Here is a 22,423-nt window from a genome sequence, read left to right on the forward strand (position 1 = left end):
GTGCTAAGTGAAAGACCACATAGTGTGTCATTTTCTTTCATATGAAATGTCTAGACTAATAAAATCTAAAGAGACAGTAGATTAGTGATTGTCTAGGGCTGGAGGAAATGGAGTGGGAAGCATTGAAAGGTAAAAAATACATTTCTTTTTAAGGTGATTAAAAATATTCTCAAATTGATTGTGGTGATAGCTGCACAACTTAAAATTTACCAGGAATCATTTAACTATAGATTTTAAATGGTTCAACTGTACACTAAAGTAATTATATCAGAATAGGAGAAGAGATAAGGAAGTGTGGGTTAAGTTAAAACTTATTCACTCAAATAATTTTAAAAAAAAAATCTTCCTTCAAAAGGTCTTTTTACCAGGTTTATTTTACCTTAACAACCATCGCACACAGGTTAGTCTAGCTCTCAACTAAAATAAGCTTTCTTGCCCACTTGCATCTTCAGTGTGAATTTCTCTATTCAAAATAAGGTACTGTAAAAAAGCTTCATTTTTTTTGATTGTTATGAGTCTTAATGATAGCAATAAATGAAGGCAAGAAGAAGGGGTAAACTTGCTCTGGCACAAACGTGCTCCTGCCATCTGTTTCCCGCATTAGAAACTTCTTTATCCTCTAATTCAGGGACATGACGTAAATAAAGTTTTACTGGAACCCAGCCACATGCTGATTGTTTATGAATTGTCTATGGCTACTTTCATGTAACAAATGGTATAGCCTGCAAAGCCTATAATATTTATTTATCTTGCTCTTTATTGAAATGTTTGTAGACCAATGCTTTAAATACTAAGGGTTCATGTCACATTATATTGCTTCCAGGATAGAACACTTGTCATTCATCAATATAATTTCTATATTTTCTCTCAATCTAGTTTACTTGATTCTAGAGTCACCATTGTATCCTAATATAAAGTTAGAAGAAGAGTTCATAGGTTCTGTTATTTCTTTAACATTTTATCCAGAAGCAAAATCCATTCGTTTTCATTCAATAAATATTTACTGAGCATCACTATGTACTAAGCATATAGTGCTAGACACTAGAGATTCAACCACTAATAAGCCAGAAACTCTTGCCTTCATGGAGTTTATATTCATAAAAGGAAGAGAAATATAAAATGAAACAAAGTAGATTTTAAGTATTGAGAAAAACAAAAGGCTAAGACTAAAAATAATGAGAAGCATATTTTTTGATATTTAAATTAGGAAAATCTCTCTAAAGAGATAATATTTAAAATGAGATCTAAAAGCTAAGTAAGAAATAAGAAATCAAAGAATGAGAAATGCATTCTAAACAGAAGCCAGAAATAACCTAGCATATTCAAGAAGTGAAAGAAAACAAGTATGGCCAGACACAGAAAAAAAGGAAAGATTGGTACAAGATTATATCAGGTAAGTAAGAAAGAGCTAGATCATGAAGAGTTCTTTAACTATGATTAAAAAAACATGAACTTATTTTGAAGTGGAGAAGGCATTAAAGGATCTTGAACAGGGACATGACATGATACAACTTACATTTTAAGATCACTTTTTTTACCCCACAGAGAATGGAATTGAGGGGGACATAGGGAGACTAGTTGCAGATCAGGTACAGTATTCCAGGGAAAAGATAATAAAAATTGGTTGGTCTCAAAGTAGACCAGAGACAGAAAGTAGACTTATTCAAAATAACTTGCTTATTAGATATGTGTGGGTAAAAAGAGGCAGTGAGACAAAGAAGGAAATCAGCCCTGATGTTAGTTGGAAGGACTGATGTTGAAGCTGAAGCTCCAGTACTTCGGCCACCTGATACAAAGAACTGACTTACTGGAGAAGTTCCAATGTTGGGAAAGACTGAAGGCGGGAGGAGAAGGGGGCGACAGAGGATGAGATGGTTGGATGGCATCACCAACTCAATGGACATGCGTTTGAGCAAGCTCTGGGAGTTGGTGATGGACAGGGAAGACTGGCATGCTGCCGTCCATGGGGTCACAAAGAGTAAGACATGACTGAGCGACTGAACTTAACTGAGACAAAGAATGATCTCAATGATTGACACCTGAGAACTAGATATCAAATGATGTGATTTAGGGGATGGCCAGGAGGGAGGCTGCTGCTGCTGCTGCTGCTGCTGCTAAGTCACTTCAGTCGTGTCCGACTCTGTGTGACCCCATAGACGGAAGCCCACTAGGCTCCCCCGTCCCTGGGATTCTCCAGGCAAGAACACTGGAGTGGGTTGCCATTTCCTTCTCCAATGTGTGAAAGTGAAAAGTGAAAGTGAAGTCGCTCAGTCGTGTCCGACCTTTAGCGACCCCACGGACTGCAGCCTACCAGGCTCCTCCATCCATGGGATTTTCTAGGCAAGAGTACTGGAGTGGCTTGCCATTGCCTTCTCCGAGGAGGGAGGCAGAAAATGATAACTCCATTTTGGACAAATAAATTTTGAGATATCTCTAAGATTCTCAATGGAGATAATTATAATATTTGGAAGTCTAGACTGGAGATATAAATTCAAAATTAAAAAAAGAGAAAGACATTTAAAGTCAAACAAATAAATTTCTGAATATCTATTTTTGTCCTAATATTAGAAAAGGTAGCAACAGTTCTCTTTCTTCACTTCTCTTTCAGAAGAAAAAAGAAAAGTTCTAATGTTCTAAATGGTAACAGAAAAAAGAAAACAAGAATCTGATAACACTAGTTGCTGCAAAGAGGATAACTGGGTGGATAAAGACAGGTGGGAGAGAAACTTTACTTTTATATCATATCCTTGTATATACTTTTGCAATTTTGTAGCATGTAAACATAGTAACTATTCAAAAAATTACACAAATTAAGGAGGACCCACCAGAGTCTAGACAGAGCACAAAGGTGAAGAAATCAAGGCATTTACGCACCTAAATAATTACTGTTTTCTTAAATCTTCCAAGAACATATAGATGAAAAGGTACAAGCCTTAGTACCTACTGAAATTACAAATGAAACTTCCTATTACAAGTCCAAAATAATCACAATTTCAAAAGATTTATGAACGAGAAATGACTCTGAGTTCAACAATCCAATCCCTCTCACTTCACAGGCAGGAATATGATGAGAAATACATACTACCTATAATCAAGAATGCCATATGTCACACTATGATTTCAATAGCTTAAAATGCAAAATACTCATCATCAACATCATTCTCTACCCCACACCACATGACCAAATGTATCATGAAACTAAGTGCTCAAGCATCCTAGTTTGAACCTTCATCTACTATCCCCTCAGTTATCAAAGTCTTCAACCTGCTGCTTAAGCTAATCTGTTACACAAAGGATGCTAAAAATCTTAAAAATAACTGTTAACTTTTCAAAATATGCTTTTAAATCTGAAATTGGATGCCTAGGTTCTAACTTGGTAAACAAAACTGAACTCTGTTTTGCTAAATGATTAAAAAACATTTCAGTAACATTAAATAGAACACTGCAGTGTTAAAGTATGCAAATTATTAACCAAATGGCTAGCATTTATAAGGCATATATTAGTATAGGCCCAGAACTATGCTGTATACTTTAGATATCTTATTTAATTTGCTCCCTAACCCATGAGACAAAGATTATTCCTATTTCACATGCCATAAGAAAAAGACATCTAATAACAGTTAATTTCCTAAAATTACATATATAGGAATCATGACAGTCATGACTCTAAAATCAGTATTCTTTTTCCATACCAACAGATTTCAGACTTTCTGGTTTCAAGACCACATTAAGTTGTTTTAAAATTTTCCCTAATAATTTTAAAATTACAATAAACTCATTACATGCTAATATAATTTTTTTATAAAAAACATAATTGCAATTTTCCAAAACAAATTTTTAAAAAATGATGAGTGGTACAATTTTAAATTCTTTAATTAAAAACTAAAGTAAATTAAATGTCTGACTTAATAGAAAACAGCTGGGTTTTTATAACTAAATCCAGATTCAGATGACATGCAATTAAAAAAAACTACAGGAGCATTTTAATAGCCTTTTCAAATAATTAGGTGTATTCTTTGATACAACACCAAAACTTATTTAAGTGGTTATTTCTTAATGGACTGTTGCCATGTGAAATCTAAAATCATATCAATAATTTTTTTGTTTTGTGCCACACCAAAATTCATTGGTTTCACTTGCACTTTTAATGAATCTTTACTGATGCATGATTCTGTAACATAATGCACTGATCAGTCTAAAAAATACTGACTGACAGTCATTCAGATCTTCCATATGTCAATGCATTTCACCATACAAAATTTTTTAAATCACATTTAGTAATATTATCAATATGACCAAAACAGTCTTTAAATACTAAGAAACTGTCAAGCTTAGAGTGACAAAGACAAGTTTTCTAAATTCTTTCATCTCAAATTGAACTCCTTTCATTGGCAGCAAAGCCTACCAATTGTTTTCCTTGAGGTCCCAGGTTCACTTTTCCAATTTCCAGAAAATGTATCCCAAATATCCAAATTGGAATAACCATAATTTGTGTGTAAGCTGTTTTTTCAAATAAAAATAGTGTTCCATGACAAAAGCTGCCAGTTTGGCTTACAACTCAAAATGCACAGATGTTTTCCCTTATTTTCTCTTCAGTGTGTAGCAGAAAAGCATGCATAATCCACATAATGTCTCAAAGAATATAAAAAGCATGTACTCAAGATTAAGACTTTAAAAATTAACAATTTCTACAGCTTAGGCAAAGACAGTGTGAAATTGGCTTCCCCACCCCCGCCCCACTTCAAGGACAGGCAGTGAAAAATAAATACAATGCCTACTAGCAGTTCAGTGCCTTAATTCATGCTAACATTTCAACAATTTTACCCACCACTGCTTTTGTACCATCAGTGAAAATTCCACTGCAGTGAAAAAAACGCAAACAATGACTTTGTATTATTACAAAAATAGTTCTGACTTCATATGCCCCCTAACCAGGGAGCAAAACAGGAAATTACATGTTGGGATGATCCCCTGGAGAAGGGAATGGCAACCCACTCCAGTATTCTTCCCTGAAGAATCCCATGGACAGAGAAGCCTGGCATGGGGTCTCAATGAGTCAGAAACGACTGAGTGACTAACACAGACATACACACACAACAAAGCTCCAGCTTCTACAGATACCTTCAAGTCTCATCCAAGCAAGCAATAAAAAGGGAAAATTTTTGTATTTTCTCTCATGAATGGTACTATACTATTGAAAGGCACACGTATATTACTTTCAAAATATCATCAACTCTTAACCAGCTCTTAACTCTTATTATTTCCAGTTACCCCATTTATTACAATGGCATGTTAAATTGATCCATGCCCATCCAAGTTTCTTTTCTGCTTCATAGAGCAGCCAGAAAGAGCCTTTTAAAATCAGATCATGTTACCTGGCTGCTCAAAATCCTCAAATCACTTCCTACGCTGAGTGAAGTAAAAGCAATGAATGGTCTACAAAAAGTTCTGCATGCTTACATCCCCCACCCCCACATCTCAAAATTTCCCATCTCCTACCACTCTCTGCCTTGTTCCAGTCATACTTGCCTTCTTCCTATTCCTTGAACATGGTACCTTTCTTTATATTTGCAATTCTTGGCCTGAAATTATTTTCTTCCAGAAAACAGCTCCCTAATTTTAAGTAACTGCTCTAATTTTTCTCATCCCTAATGTCTTCCCAGACCCTAACCTCCCCTCCCTATACTGCCAGCACTCTCTATCCTCTTCACCCTGCTTTATTTTACTCTATAATATTTATCATTATGCTGTTGCTGTGTCAGTCGCTCAGCTGTGTCCAACTCTTTGAGACCCCATGGACTGTAACCCACCAGGCTCCTTTGTCCATGGAGTTCTCCAGGCAAGAATACTGGAGTGGGTAGCCCTTACCTTCTCCAAGGGATCTTCCCGACCCAGGAACTGATACCAGGTCTCTTGCAATGCAGGCAGATTCTTTACCATTTGAGACACCAAAGAATATTACCATATGTTTATTAGTTTGTTTACTATTTATCTTGCCCCATTAGAATGTAAGCTCCCTGAGAGCAGAGACTTTGTTCATTTTGTTCACTGTTCTAAATAACTCCAGAACCTAAAACACTGTTTATCACGTAATCAGGAGTTCAGTATATATATCGGTTAAATGAAGGAAAGAATGAACCAAAAAAATTGTGGGGGTGGGGGGGACTATAAAGAACCACTGAGCAAGCTAAGTTGCTTCACTCATGTCCAACTCTTTGTAACCCTAAGGACCCACCGGGCTCCTCTGTCCATGAGATTCTCCAGGAAAGAATACTGGAGTGGGTTGCCATGCCCTCCTCCAGGGGATCTTCCCATGAAGAACCATCAGAATAGTGTTAAAAACTGTTTTTACTCTCTAAAAAGCATTTTACCCAGGACAATGCAAGTCTCCACATGATTCTCTATGAAAACCAACCAGTGTCCAAAAGGATGAGCAACATAGCACTAGTGGCTTTATAGAAATTAGCACTATGCTGATTAAGAGAGGATGAATTAACAAACCTGGCAGATATCTACACCCAAGAATCCAAATGCAATTTTTTGTTGTTGTTCATATACCTGAAAGGTATATGAAGTTATTGTAAACTGGAATATACCACTAACCTGATACTGAATTTAACATTTACTTAGGTGCTTAACTTTATCTACTGTTCCCCTCAGAAGGTTTATCTAGTGAACTCTTAAAGTATATTTATTCCTTCAGATTTTCCCTTCTTTTGGATCTCAACTAAAAGATAAAAAGTAGGAAAGACAGAAACAACTGAAAGATACATGCAGAAAAACAAAATCCAAATTAAAAACACCCCAAAACAAACAAAAGTGATGACAGTATGTGACAGGTATGAACCGAGTTACACCAGTAGCAGACTAAAGATGACTTACAGGGGAGAGACAAATAAACCTAACCTTGCAAGAAACTGATAGTATAAATTCAAGTATCAGATAAAACTTCAACTGAATGAAGCTCTATCTAAACCTCAAAAACTAGAGTGTCCTCCGCTGAAAGGTACGTCATAGCAAATGTAAGAGCAAGGCATTTATATTCATTGCTACTACTATGATATGAGCCTTCAACATTAGGTTCAAGTACAGTCTCCTATATAAGAAAATAATACCCCCAAAGATAGATATTATTATATCTACTTATTTCAGCAGTTAAATAAATAGTATAATTACATAAAATCCAGTTTGTAGAGAAGCCTGGTCTCAAACTCAGATCTGATACATAAAAAACGCCTTCTAGTTTTGCAGACGGAGAAAGCAGTGGCAACCCACTCCAGTACTCTTGCCTGGAAAATCCCATGGCTGGAGGAACCTGGTAGGCTGCAGTACATGGGGTCGCTAAGAGTCGGACACAACTGAGCGACTTCAATTTCATTTTTCCTTTCATGCATTGGAGAAGGAAATGGCAACCTACTCCAGTGTTGTTGCCTGGAGAATCCAGGGTCGGGGGGAGCCTGGTGGGCTGCCGTCTATGGGGTCGCACAGAGTCGGACACTACTGAAGTGACTTAGCAGCAGCAGCAGTTTTGCAGATAATCTCTGGGATATCTACAAGACTGACAGGCTAAAAATAGATGAAACGCAATCAACCACGGAGTTAAACCTCACATATCCTGGCAATGAACAGCACTCATAATCTTTAAACAGTTAGAAAAGAGATCATTTCTCTTTTTCCTATGTTCATTGGACACACTTCTGTCTTGCTCTAAAACTGCCCTTCCATCTCTCTCCAGATAAAACAGATGACATATGAATATGAACAGGAATATATTCTCTGTCTGCTCAACCCCCAACCAATTTTTGAGAAACTACACTCATTTTCTAGAACACAAAGCATCCTGACAACTACCTTGTCCTCTTTAGATCTCTATGACTTAAGAACGTCATTTACTTGAAACCAACATACTCAGTTCTCCAGTAAGTCCTTCCAAATCGTCCTGCCTCATTGCTGATGCCCAGGAAACATCATCATCAGTAACTGCTCATTTCTGCTTCCTTTTTTGCCAAGTTGGAAGGTCAGACCTTCCTACTTCTACAGCAGTTCAGTGAAAGTAGGTCTCCAGAAGATGTGTTCATACCCCAGTTTTAAGCAACAGTGCACATTCTACAATCCTAATGATGATGGTGTTGGGAAGCATAGTCATTTAACCCCAGGACAGTCCTATCTGGTCGGAGATATACACACAGGAAAGGTGAAAGGAGGATAGTCATATTTATATAGTCATGAAGATTAATTAATCAACTCCACAGATCAGTGGAGTGACAGATTTCACAGCCAAATCAGCCTCATACCCAGTGTCAAAGCTGAAAACTTTAATGGATTATCTTGGGCTTCCAGAAACCACTTTTTTTTTAATCCGAGGAAAAATGAGGCATGTCTTCCAAAAAACAAAATTCAGAAAAGACTACAAAACATGAGAACCGATACAAAACCACTAGTGTTCATTTAAAGAAGGGCCTCTTGACTAAAATTGTTCACCTGAGACTTCAAAATTTTTTTTGCCATGCAAAGTTTCTCTTTATTGTCACCTCTTCTCAAACAAACAACATATTGTGCATCACCTATCATGAATGTTAGGGACCAAAAACAGAGAATAGGACCAAAAGGAAGATCAATTTATATAGAATAAGCCAGAATAAACATATTGCATGGGCACCAAACAGATTATCCTATTGCCTCCATATTCAAGTGTACATTTTAAAACTTTCAGAATGTAAGATATTTTAAAATTTCTGTCTGAAGAAATTTGCCAGCCACCAGACACAAGTTGACCATTTCTTTATCACTTCACTGAGTCACTTGCATTGGTCGGAATGTCTCAAAATGAATTTTATCTTGAATTTGAAATCTCTAATCACTATGTAAAACAGCCTCAAGAAGATTACAACTCAGTAAAAAATGAAAATTAACTGTGTATAGAGAAAATGGCTTGTCCCATGTCAGATAATGTAATTAAAGGCAGTATAAACTGCCAAATCTCTCAGATCAAAATTTTTCCATATCTAGGAAAGGATGGTTTAAGCAATTCATTGATCAAGGATTTTCATCACTTTAGCACCTAAAGCTTTTGACTAGTTTCCAAGATAAGGTGCTTAACTTCTAAAGATATTTAACTCAATTAAGGGAAAAAAAAATTACAAGTTTAACAAACAGGAAATGCAGTCAAAATCAAGAAAGTCTTCTATAAACTTCACAATCATTCTCAGTTCTAAAGAAATAAAAATCATTACCACCAACTGTTAAAAAAAAAAAAAACCCAGCACATTAACATGATGCTTTCTTTAAATACCAATGGCAAAAAAAAAACGGTCAGAAAAATCTTTACACTCAATGTGAAAAAAAAGCTTAGACTTAAACTTTAATCCTATACTTAAAAAAAAGTAGTATAAAGCTAAAGATACACTAATGATACAGAGTTGAATCAATTTTTGTATGTTTAATGTATCTTTTTCCCCACTTAAACAAAACTGTTACTAAATATACCATGAGTCAAAATAGTTGCCATTTCTGAACAGAGTATATAGATGATATTATGACTGTTACTGTATTTAACTCTATTTCAAGCAATATGTTTGGATCCAAATACAATATTCCCCAGTATAACTGATGGCTCAGAAAAAGCAATTCAAACTAAACTAACATTTTTCCACACAAAAAAAGCTCTATCCCTGCCCCTATTCAATTTGACAATAACTTATAAATACACACATACACACACACACCCCCAAAAGAAGTGTTTCAATTCCAAGATCACTACAAACTGAAAGAGCTAATGAATAGTGAGCTAAACAGTGACCAAATCAGGATCCAATAACAGGTGTCACAGTGGTAAATCTGCCTGTCAATGCAAGAGAAACAAGAGATGCAGGTTCAATCCCTGGGTTGAAAAGATCCCCTGATGTAGGAAATGACAACCCACTCCAGTATTCTTGCCTGGAAAATTCCATGGACAGAGGAGCCTGGAGGGCTACAGTCCATGGGGTCACAAAGTGTCAGACACAGATGACCACGCACTATCTACTATCTGTAGAATTCAATAAGCTTTCAAGGTAGATAGAATAAAGGATCAAGACTAACAAGATAAATATTAATAAATGTAAAGTTCTGTTTTAAGGTTTAAAAAAAACACAAGAGATTAGAATAGGAAGACAACCACTTGAGAATAAACAACACTTTAAAAAATCTGTGTATTATTTCACTGTATTATTTAATGTGTGCTCTTTAGTAATGCACATTACTAAACGTGTATCACTTAGAGCAATAAATATAATCTCTGTCTTTGTTTATGAAGCTACTATAACTTCAACACAGGGTTGGTTCTTTCCATCCTCAAAGGAAAGACTAATCAACTATAGTGTCACTAAAAGATGACTAAGATCTTCATTTACTTATTTAATACAGTTTTATAGTATTCACTGTATTTCAGGGACCATTCTTAGCACTTTGTAAATCATGTCCTATGAAGAATGGATACAGCAGTTAGGAATGTTTAACTTGAAGGTAGGAAGAACATGATAGCTCTTGCTTGTCAAGCATCTAAAGGGCTATCATGTGGACAAGGCAGCGCATTTATCTGTGCCATTACATGAAAAAGAAAAATAACAAATAATAGAGATCTGAGCTGTACAGGAAATCTCTGAAAGCTGTTTAATAGCATTATTTTTCTATAGGTACTAAATGAGAAAATATATATCAAAGAATTTTGCCATAAAATGCCATACACACATTATTAAAACTGACTTCTTTGTAAATTAGTGGGTCCTGATTAACAGAAAATTTACAGAGGTTGATCATGGCCTTTGAAGCCCTCATTGTTAGTTCAGTTACCCATTTTGGAACTTATACTAAGTATGCAACTTTGGCAAAGTTTCTTTGTGCCTCGAAGCTTCGGTTTCCTCCTTTAAAACAAGAATAAAACTATCTGCTTTGCAGGGTTATTGTGAGAATTAAATGTGATAATGTATGTAAACACTTAGCATAGTGCTGACATGTTCAATAAACTATGATCATAATCATTATATTATGGAAAGAATGTCAAGTGAACATACAACTATGTCATATGATGTGGTTTAACTGTATGGCTCTGCTATGCACCTGAATGAGTAGATGATTCTGCTATGTATTTATCATGTTTTAACAATCCAAATATAATACATAGCTTGTTTTTGTTGGGCAACTTAAAATGCCTTTATCTTCTGTAATTTGAAAGGAAAAATATTCCAAAAAAAATTAACGAAATATCCAGGTTACTAAACTCAGAAGAGTAAAAGCAATGTAAACATAGTAGGGAAATTATGCAGCTATAAGCAAAAAGATTGAAGTACCATATTAAACAGAAATGGGCTTCCCAGGAGGCTCAGTGATAAAGAATCCACCTGTGGAGCAGGAAACACAGGTTAGATCCCTGGGTTGGAAAGATCCCCTGGAGAAGGAAATGGCAACCCACTCCAGTATTCTTGCCTGGAAAATCAAATGGACAGAGGAGCCTCGTGGGTTACAGTCCATGGGGTCACAAAGAGTTGGACATGCCTTAGCAACTAAACAAGAACAACATTAAATAGAAGCTACTCTTTCTAGGAGTCTTCACTGTAGGAGATGAGAATCTATCCATATATTGCATAAAACCACAATTACACTTTCCACCAGTATCTGAAACACTGGTTACATTCATGAAAAATATCAGCAATGTCACTGTTGGTAGGAATGTAAATTGGTGCAGCCATTAAGGAGAACCATATGGAGGGTCCTTAAAAAAACTAGAGTTAACAGAGGATCCAACAATCCCACTCCTGGGCATATATCCAGAAAAGACAAAAACTCTAATCTGAAAATAAATGCACACCAAAGTTCACAGCAGCATGATTTACAATAACCAAGACATGGAAATAATTTAAATGTCCATGGATAGATAAATGAATAAAGAAGATGTGGTATATATAGACAATGGAATATTACTAAGCCATAAAAAAGACTGAAATAATGCCATTTGCAGCAACATAGATGACTCTAGAGATTATCAGTCTAAGTGAAGTAAGTCAGAGAAAGACAAGTGTCTTAAGACAGCAGTTATGTGGGGAATCTAAAAAAGTGATATGCACCTCCCTGGTGCTCCAGAGACTAAGAATCCACCTGCCAATGCAGGGAACATGGGCTCGATCCCGGGTCCAGGAAGATTCTACATTCCTCAGGGCTACTAAGCCCATGTACCACAACTATTGAGCCAGTGCTCCTATACAGTACAGCCTGTAAAAGAAACCACTACAATGAGAAGGCTGGGCACAGCAATGATGACCTAGTGCAGCCAAAAATTAATGAATTTAAATAAATAAAAAGTGATACAAATGAACTTAATGACAAAACAGAAATAGACTCACAGACATAAAAAAAAAATGTATGATTACCAAAGGGGAAGGGGGGGTTAAAAACTGAGATAAAAAGATGCACACTGCTACATATGAAACAGATAACAAGGACCGACTGTACAGCACTTTCCCCTGATGCTGGAAAAGACTGAAGGCAGAAGGGATGACAGAGGATAAGATGGTTGGATGGCATCACCGACTCGATGGACCTGAGTTTGAGCAAGCTCTACGAGTTAGTGATGGACAGGGAAGCCTAGCATGCTACAGTCCACGAGGTCGCAGAGTCGGACACGACTGAGCAACTGAACTAAACTGAACTGAACTGTATAGCACAGGGAACTATATTCAATATCTTGTAATAATCTAAAACAGGAAAGAATCTGAAAAAAATCTAAAATACGTGTGCATATATATATATATAAAATATATATATATAAAACTCAATCGCTCTGCTGTACACCTAAAACACTGTAAGTCAACTATACTTCAATTAAAAAAAAAATCAACAGGGTAAGTAAGGGCAGCCAAGTACAATGCAAGCATTTAATATATTAAAATGATTTTAAAAAAGAATTTCAGTGGGCTATGGAAAAGAGTTTAAAGGTATTTAGGATTCTAATTACTTTGAGCAGAATTTGTACTTTAACAAACTAGCTCTCATCTGCAAGATGACAGACATGCAAGCTCAATAATCCTGCAATTCAGTACCTTCTGGGATCAATCAAAAAAATCAGTTCTAACATCATACTATCATTCTTAGTCAGTCATAGTCACCTCTCGCTTCTTTCAAAGGGAATTATCCCTCAAAAACAAAATTTCAACTCTTTTCAGGTATATGTCAATGTAATGGAACCCTTAAATGGCAATATTTTAAAGGCAATGGCCATAAGATAAACCTTTTATATAGCAACTATGAAGATCAAATCTGAAAAACATTCTAAACATTCAAAGCCACACTAGATTTCCTACTAAAAACCGTTTCCCAAAGGTTTAAAATATGATTACTATCAACAAACAATATGATGCTGTTGCAACAATAGTAATTAAATAAACTTAAGAATGAAAAACTGGGTGCAGCTTTTAGGAACATTTTGGGGGAGTTGATTTTTAATAAATGACAGTAATATTACAATATTGTAAATTCAGAATACAAAAGGAGTTGTCAGAGAATTATACAAACAGTGGAAATCTTACTCTTTTTTTTTTTTAACCTCAGTTTTTGCCCTAATTGTAGATAAGAAGCCTAGAGTCCAGTGGAATTAAGGAAGCTTATTCAACAGGCATGTATTTCATTAATGTGTTATACTATTTTGAGCACAGAATTGAGTGTGTTCTAATTGAATGTATACAATTCCCATGTTCAGTTAAAAACTGAACTATTAACAATATTTGCCAAGTACCCAGTTTAAAATGGCCTATCTATTAAATGCTGAAAATATCAGTGTTTACATTAGCTTTATTTTACTGTGGCTTAAACCACAGTAAAATAAAGTCAATCATATTATGACAGTCAACTGATAATCACATTATCAGTCAACTCAATCACACTGCTTTTAGAAGAAACCCAAAAAAATCAGCTAATAAGTTAGAGCAAAAATAGAAATACAGTCCTTGAATAATAAATGACACTACATGTTGTCATGTAGGATATGAGGAAGTTACTATGAAAAATCATAGGACTATTTCTCATCACAGGTCAAGTAATGTTTTAATTACTATCAGCAATTATCTATGTGAAATAAGTGTAAAACTCTAAGCTCTGCTTCAACAAAATCTTAGCCACTTGGAAGTCACTACTTGCTCTGGATGCCAACAAATTGGTACTGTTGCTTTCAGAAATCAAAACATTTGCAAAAGTGTAAACACTTTGTATCAAACTAAGCTTCCTAAAAGCAGAAGGAAAAAGAAAGAAAGCCTGATGGCGTGTAGAAATCATAACCAATTGCAGCCAGGTTGGGTTCTGTACCTGGACAGTAATGGGAGGTGGGCAATTTATCTGTTAAAAATTCAAGATCCCAAGGGTGGAGAGGGGGTAGAAAAAGATGATACAATTCAATAAACAAGGATGACGACCAGGCTTGACTGAGAGGCAGTCTAAAATTTCTTATTGTCAAGAATCAACTAAAGCCCTGACTCAAAGATAAAACAGCTTCTAAGAGTTTGAAGAAGGCAAGGAAGAAACATTCCTTTGCAACCACAAGAACCAATCCCCAAACCACTGGCATGCTATTACATGATTTACGGGTATTTGGCTCTGATGATGGGCAAAGGAGAGGAAAGAAGAGTCCGACAGAAACCAGGATTTATAGAAGCCTAGGATTTGAGAGGCCTGAGGAGGCACAACCTAGGCTCTAGGAACGAAAGGTGGACGGGGCGAGCACTCCTCACCGTGATTATCTTTCTGCCCGATATTGTGCGTGCGGATGAGAGAGGACAGTCTCCTCACATCCCCCTTGAAGACGCACTCGTGAACCGGGTAGTGTGCAGGGCAATTGCCTCCACCTGCGACGACAGCAATGGGGTTGGTGCCCGCTAAAAGAGCGGGGGACTGGGAGATGGGAGTCGCTGAGGAATTGTGCAGCGGCAGGGCCGGGGGACCGGGGGGATTGGAGGAGGCCGGAGCTGTCTTCAGCTGTAGCCGGTGGTGATGGTTACTGAAGATCTTATGACAGGCTCTACCGCTCTTGCCGCTGCCGCCTGTGCCAATCCTGCCTCCGGTAAAGGTGCCGCCGAGGGCAGCCGCCGCTTCCTCATCCCCAGGCTCCAGCAGGTCCCCCTCTTCTTTGCTGGGCTTGTGGTCCCTCCGCAATGAGCGGATCTTCTCCCCGGTCATCGCCGCCACGGGCAGAGAGGGAATCCAGGAGGCTCACCGCTGGCGACGAAGCTGGCGCTGCGGCGGCACAAGGCGATTAAAGCGGTGGCCAGGATACTCCAGCGCAGCATGAACTCCCAGAGCGCCCCCGAGCCCGGGACAAACGCATCTCCCGAAGGAAGAAGAGCCGGCTCTCGCCTAGGCACGAAGGGACGCGCGCTCGCTGGGGGGAGCTACAACTCAAGTGCCCACGACACTAGGATTCCCGTCCCCACCGCCGCAGCCGCCGCCACTGCCTCACTCCGTAAAACAGGGCACGGCCATCTTCCCCTGGCTTCTCTCGCGAGAACTCCCCCGGGAGGGAGGAGGGAGGAAACACCGCGATAAGTGAGCTCCCTGCTCCCGCCCTCGCACGTTCTATTCCCAGAGTTGCGGAACACCGGCGCCTACTAGGCAGCGGGTTTCGGCCCCCAGCTGGAGTCTCTGAACCAAAAGAGGAGATCCAGCACTCTCGACGGCTGCGCTTCTTGTGGGAAGTCTGCAACCTGAGCCTGTGTTTGAGATATTCGATGCACCTTATAAACAGTGACTTAAACCCTGCGACCTCCGGGCTTCCCGGAGATGAGTGCAGACTGACACCCAGGCACACAGGATATGATGTCACTGAAATGGACAGGACACTCACTCAATAAGCATTTGTTAAGCATCTACTTCGTGCCATACATTGTGTTAGTGTGTGTATGTGTCATTAGAAGAGGAAAAATAGTCAAGCACTTGAGCATAAGATATAAATGCGAATGAAGTGGATGCAAAGAGTTGGGATGAACGGGAAAAAAAAAAAAAAAGGGCAAATTTTAGTGCTGAAGGGTCAAATCACCACAAAAGTTTAGAAACTGACCTTGGAAAACAGGCTATTCAGCAGACAGAGAGGGTAGGTCACTCAAATATTTGTTGGCTGAATGAATTTCGGGCAAGCGTCAGAGTTAAAGAATGAGGAGTGCACTTTGATGGCAAACAATACTAGTGTAATTGAAATATCACTGGACTAATTCATGGCCAACCTTGACCTAGTGTCAAATTCTAAAGGCCATAAATCTCACTTTGAAAAAATAACTAAAGCTGTGGGGAACTGGAGGGGAGAGGAATTAGCAATGTCCTAAAGATCTTACTTTATCTCTCCAAGGTCCCATTTACCCTGACAGCTGCTTCTCTCAAATGTCCTCTTTCTTAAACCAACTTTATCACTACCTCCATAACACCCCCAACTCCCACCAAAAATAACTCCTACATAATAATTATGTAAAACACAAGAATCAAAATTATATGAGATAATGTCCATGTACAGTTTTTCCAGTAGTCGTGTATGGATGTCAGAGTTGGACTATAAAGCAAGCTGAGCGCAGAAAAATTGATGCTTTTGAACTGTGGTGTTGGAGAAGACTTGAGAGTACCTTGGACTGAAGGGAGATCCAACCAGTCCATCCTAAAGGAGATCAGTCCTGAATATTCATTGGAAGGACTGATGTTGAAGCTGAAACTCCAATACTTGGGTCACCTGATTTGAAGAGCTGACTCACTTGAAAAGACCCTGATGCTGGGAAAGATTGAAAGTGGGAGAAGGGGATGACAGAGGATGAGATGGTTGGATGCCATCACTGACTCAATGGACATTGAGTAAACTCCAGGAGTTGGTGATGGACAGGGAGGCTTGGTGTGCTGTAGTCCACGGCGTCACAAAGAGTCAGACACGACTGAGCAACTGAACTGAATTGATAGAAGAAGTTATTAATTCTATCTGGAGGAAACTTAAAGTTGCATGATCAGAAAACCTTTCTGGAGTAGGTAATGTCCAGACCAGGTTTTAAAGAATGTATAGGAGTTTCCCAACTGGGCAACAGGAAAAAATATTATAGGTAATATTAAAAGTTACAATAATATAATCTCTATCATTTATTGAGAGCTTAACATGTTAGGCATTGTTCCAAACAAGTTCTATAACTATTTTATTTAATCTCCACAACAATTCTATGAGGTACTTTCCGTCCCTATTTCATAGAAGAGACAACTGAGGCACAGGAAGTGATGATCCAAATGTTGAACAGAGATAAAGAGAATAGTATGTGTAAATATAGAATGATATTTGAGAATCATTGGAGCACAATATGTCAGGAAAAGTGGTAAATGACACTAGAAAGGAAAGCTGAGACTTGATTACAGGGAACAACTATATGAAACTTGGACTATATATGCGAGCCAGTAGAGAGTTTGCAAAAGATTTCAACCACATTAAAGTCAGAATCACTTAACACTATAATGTACAATCAACCAGTATCCCAAAGATAGGAGATTTTACCAATTTTTCCAGCTTAACCTCCTCCCACTATGCCAAAGTGATTCTTCACTCTAACCAAAGCAACCTGTTGACAGTCCTTATCTGCTCTTATGCCTCCATGCCTTTAAATATGCTCTTCCACATATCCTGAATTCATTTATATTTCACTTACCAAAATACCTTATTCAATCTGTAAAGAATTAGTTCAAATTACATCTCTTCTTCGCACAAGGGTGTTTTTTTTTTAACTTGGCATAGAATTCAGGGGTCCAGGAAATTATATTGAATGAAACCACTACATAAAATTCAGCACATCCTTCTATTATGAATGTCTGCCACAAACCACAACAGTACTAGAGGTACCTGTGCCTTTGCAACCAAAAGAAACCAGAGATATTTTTGCATCACATTACAGCTGCTGCAGATAATTCAAAATATCATTTACATTCATCACTACCTCAAAACTAGGTTAATATTTATGCCCACTGATAAACTTTGTTCTTCTGTGAGTTAATAAAGAAGCATATATATTACTATATCATACCTTTTAAAAAATATTTTTATAGATATTTCATTACTCTAAATTTCCTTCTTAATCCAAAGTATTTTTACACACTTAAAAACACTGTTCTGAAAATGGGTGCCTCGGCTTCACCCTACTTGCCAAAGAGGTCCAGGGCACAAACAGAAGTTGATAACTCCTTCTTAGGAGTTTCTAATGATACCTACCCTTCCCTCTCCTCTCCTCTCCTCTCCTCTCCAACACCACACCACTCTGAATAGGTGTCCCTTCTTTGCTTTCCTTCTGATTTCCCATTTTAACTTTGCATGCCTCCTTGATATTCTTGCCCACCTCTTCAACTAATCCTATGACCTTTCTCAGTACTGAAAATGTTTATCACTCTTGTATGCACAGTGCCTGACAGTGAAATATTGAATGCTTAATATTAATAATCGAACAGTTGTTGAATCAATCAGCCAGAACGTAAAACCCCAAAGTATATAAAATGTACCAAGAGAACTAAGTGATGAGAGGCTAAATAAACTTGTTAAAGAATCCCAACCTGACTACACTTCAGCTGACTACTAGCTTCTTGGATTCTTATGTAAGGCCCAAGAGTAAATAAATATCAATTTTTTTTTTTACCAAATAACAGTAAATTCAACTGAAATGATCTTAAAGGGATTCACTGACTTACATAACAAAAAGGTACAGAGCTAGGTCTTCAAGAGGTGCCCTTCCAAATTGCATGTCAGTTTCTCCGTGACTAAGGGCAACTTCTCCCTGTTAGGAACGTCCTCAAAAGGCCAGCTTCCTCAAGGACCCAAGATGGCTGTCAGCAGTAACACTGGCCTCCTTCCTCCTCTTACTGGGCTGGAAGGACGGCCCAGGACCACACAACGCTGGTGCTCGGCATTCATTCGATGACCCTGTCCAGTCTTCATATCCTGGAGAGTGTTGATTGGCTCAGGCCTGTATACTCCGAACAAAGCCCTGTGGCCAATGAGATTACCCTGACAAGTTTTGCCCAATCAGATTTCATCTCTGAACAGAGTTGGGGTGGGGGTCTGGGCAAGCACTCCAACCAGCAAAACTATTTCATAATGAGAATGAGTTAGGAAAGGTGACCGGAGAGGCAAATGTAAGCTCAGTCTGGAAAAGTACTACATCCAAGGACTTAAAGTGGGATTTTCCTGTTGGCGGAGACCTGTGTGTGTGTGTGTGTGTGTGTGTGTGTGTGTGTGTGTGTGTGTGTAGGGCGGGGGGTGACTGGCTTGTTATCACAGTGTCAAGACTAAATATGATGAAATATATTGATTACCAATTATAGCAATAAATAATGAGTAAATAACGTCACCATCAAACAACAGATTTACATTTTATTCAGATGTCACAGAGATAGCATTCCACCCAACAACTCTACTATTATATAACTTAATTGAATAAACTAGATTTACTCTAATTTTACAGACGAGCACTTCTTAATTTCCCTCACAGTATGGCTAAGAATCTAGATGATGACCAGTATACTTTGACTAGAAAGAGGAAGTACCTTCTGACAATTTTCTAATGAAAATTTTATTAAATATCTTATTGTTCACCAGCACCCAACAATAACTGGAGGATTAAGTGTGGTTCTAAGGTGAACCACACTTATTTCTGAGTTTTAGGGGGAATTGTTTATCTGTATTAGCTTTAGACAAACATCTAATCTCCATCCTGATATCTTTATTTAATAAAAGCAGTACTATGAGAGTATGAATATAGAATATACTGTATAAAATAACAAAACCTCACTGCTATATTTTATTAACACTTCAACAAACCTAAAAATAAGATTGATCATTACAACTCTTATGCAATCCTCTTTACATTGTATACTAATATGTTTCTAACGTAAACATTAGAGCAAGTTTAGTCTACATCTTCTTTTTTCTCCTCTCGAGGTTTCTATTTTATACTTCCACAATAACCTAGAATATGATTTCCTACACTCCTTGTTGTTTTACCTAATCCTAGGAGAATTTTGCTTGGATAGATGGTATAGCTGCCTAGCTCTTGAGGTTATTGTCTTGAGCAGCCACAACAACACTCCGAACAGTGCACTCACAATGAAAATAACAAACCTTGTAAATCAATACCTTCACACATTTTACATCCATCCCTTTGGGTCTCAGTATTATTATTTCCTCTAAATTTGCCCACTCCTTTTCTCAGACACCGTACTGAGTACTTTAATTCCTTCTACTGTTTATGGTCAGTGATTATCAGAGATTTAGTCAGATTTCTCTTAGAAATCAGAAATCTTAGTAATCAGAAAAAAATAAGAGAGGCAAGGGTTGCCAAGGAAACCAGAGCCAATAGCTGTGGAAGTTCCTGAAGGAAGCAAATCCTCTGAGACAGGTAAAACACACAGACTTTTTATTGAGGGAAGACGGGCTGGGAGGGGCAGGGAGAAAAGATGCCAGGAACTTAATGAGAGGCCAAGTCAATATGAAATGAAATGGAGACGATAAAGTGCAACATATGTAAACATATTATTTTTAGATCACCAATGTGGGCTTGGAACAAGAGATAGAACAAGGATATGAATAGGAATTTTAGTAAAAGAAATTCAGTTCGGTTCAGTCCCTCAGTCGTGTCTGACTCTTTGCAACCCCATGAACCGCAGCATGCCGGGACTCCCTGTCCATCACCAACTCCTGGAGTGCCCCAAACCCATGTCCATTGAGTCAGTGATGCCATCCAGCCATCTCATGCTCTGTCCACCCCTTCTCCTCCTGCCCTCAATCTTTCCCAGCATCAGGGTCTTTTCAAATGAGTCAGCCCTTCTCATGAGGTGGCCAAAGTATTTGTGTTTCAGCTTCAACATCAGTCCTTCCAATGAACACCCAGGACTGAGTTCCTTTAGGATGGACTGATTGGATCTCCTTGCCGTCCAAGGGACTCTCAAGAGACTTCTCCAACACCACAGTTCAGAAGCATCAATTCTTCTGTGCTCAGCTTTCTTTATAGTCCAACTCTCACATCCATACATGACCACTGGAAAAACCATAGCCTTGACTAGACAGACCTTTGTTGACAAAGTAATGTCTCTGCTTTTTAATATGCTGTCTAGGTTGGTCATAACTTTCCTTCCTAGGAGTAAGCATCTTTTAATTTCATGGCTGCAATCACCATCTGCAGTAATTTTGGAGTCCAGAAAAATAAAGTCAGCCACTGTTTCTACTGTTACCCCATCTATTTCCCATAAAGTGATGGAACCAGATGCCATGATCTTAGTTTTACGAATGTAGAGCTTTAAGCCAAGTTTTCACTCTCCGCTTTTCTTTCATCAAGAAGCTCTTTAGTTCTTCTTCACTTTCTGCCATAAGGGTAGTGTCATCTGCATATCTGAGGTTATTGATATTTCTCCCAGCAATCTTGATTCCAGCTTGTGCTTCCTCCAGCCCAGTGTTTCTCATGATGTACTCTGCATATAATTTAAATAAGCAGGGTGACAATATACAGCCTTGACGTACTCCTTTCCCCACTTGGAACCAGTCTGTTGTTCCATGTCCAGTTCTAACTGTTGCTCCTTGACCCACACACAGATTTCTCAGGAGGCAGGTCAGGAGTTAGGTATTCCCATCTCTTTCAGAATTTTCCAGTTTATTGTGATCCACACAGTCAAAGGCTTTGGCATAGTCAATAAAGCAGAAATAGATGTTTTTCTGGAACTATCTTGCTTTTTCGATGATCCAGTCGATGTTGGCAATTTGATCTCTGGTTCCTCTGCCTTTTCTAAAACCAGCTTGAACATCTGCAAGTTCACGGTTCACATATTGCTGAAGCCTGGCTTGGAGAAATTTAAGCATGACTTTACTAGTGTGTGAGATGAGTGCAATTGTGAGGTAATTTGAATATTCTTTGAAATTGCTTTTCTTTGGGATTGGAATGAAAACTGACCTTTTCCAGTCCTGTGGCCATTGTTGAGTTTTCCAAATTTGCTGGCATATTGAGTGCAGCACTTTCACAGCATCATCTTTCAGGATTTGAAATAGCTCAACTGGAATTCCATTACCTCCACTAGCTTTGTTCCTAGTGATGCTTTCTAAGGCCCACATGACTTCATATCCCAGGATGTCTGGTTCTAGGTGAGTGATCACACTATCGTGATTATCTGGGCTGTGAAGATCTTTTTTATGTCATTCTTCTGTGTATTCTTGCCGCCTCTTATTAATGTCTTCTGCTTCTGTTAGGTCCATACCATTTCTGTCCTTTATTGTGCTCATCTCTGCATGAAATATTCCCTTGGAATCTCTAATTTTCTTGAAGAGATCTCTAGTCTTTTCCATTCTATTGTTTTCCTCTATTTCTTTGCATTGATCACTGAGGAAGGCTTTCTTATCTCTCCTTCCTCTTCTTTGGAA

The 22,423-nt window shown here is 38.1% G+C and overlaps 1 protein-coding gene across 1 annotated transcript in view; it reads right to left on the reverse strand.

The window, feature by feature from the left end:
* The window catches only part of ANKRD13C (ankyrin repeat domain 13C), a 101,606-nt gene extending 85,920 nt beyond the window's left edge, over positions 1 to 15,686 (reverse strand). The window contains exon 1 of the mRNA XM_055402288.2: positions 14,754 to 15,686. Within this exon, the coding sequence (XP_055258263.1) occupies positions 14,754 to 15,198 (445 nt within the window). The 5' untranslated portion in view covers positions 15,199 to 15,686. The remainder of the gene's footprint in view (positions 1 to 14,753) is intronic.
* Positions 15,687 to 22,423: the final 6,737 nt, after the last annotated feature.

The sequence above is a fragment of the Moschus berezovskii genome, chromosome 4 (assembly GCF_049115385.1).
Source record: "Moschus berezovskii isolate FMDL1 chromosome 4, NW_MosBer_1.0, whole genome shotgun sequence".
In the NCBI taxonomy this organism is placed as follows: Eukaryota; Metazoa; Chordata; class Mammalia; order Artiodactyla; family Moschidae; genus Moschus; species Moschus berezovskii.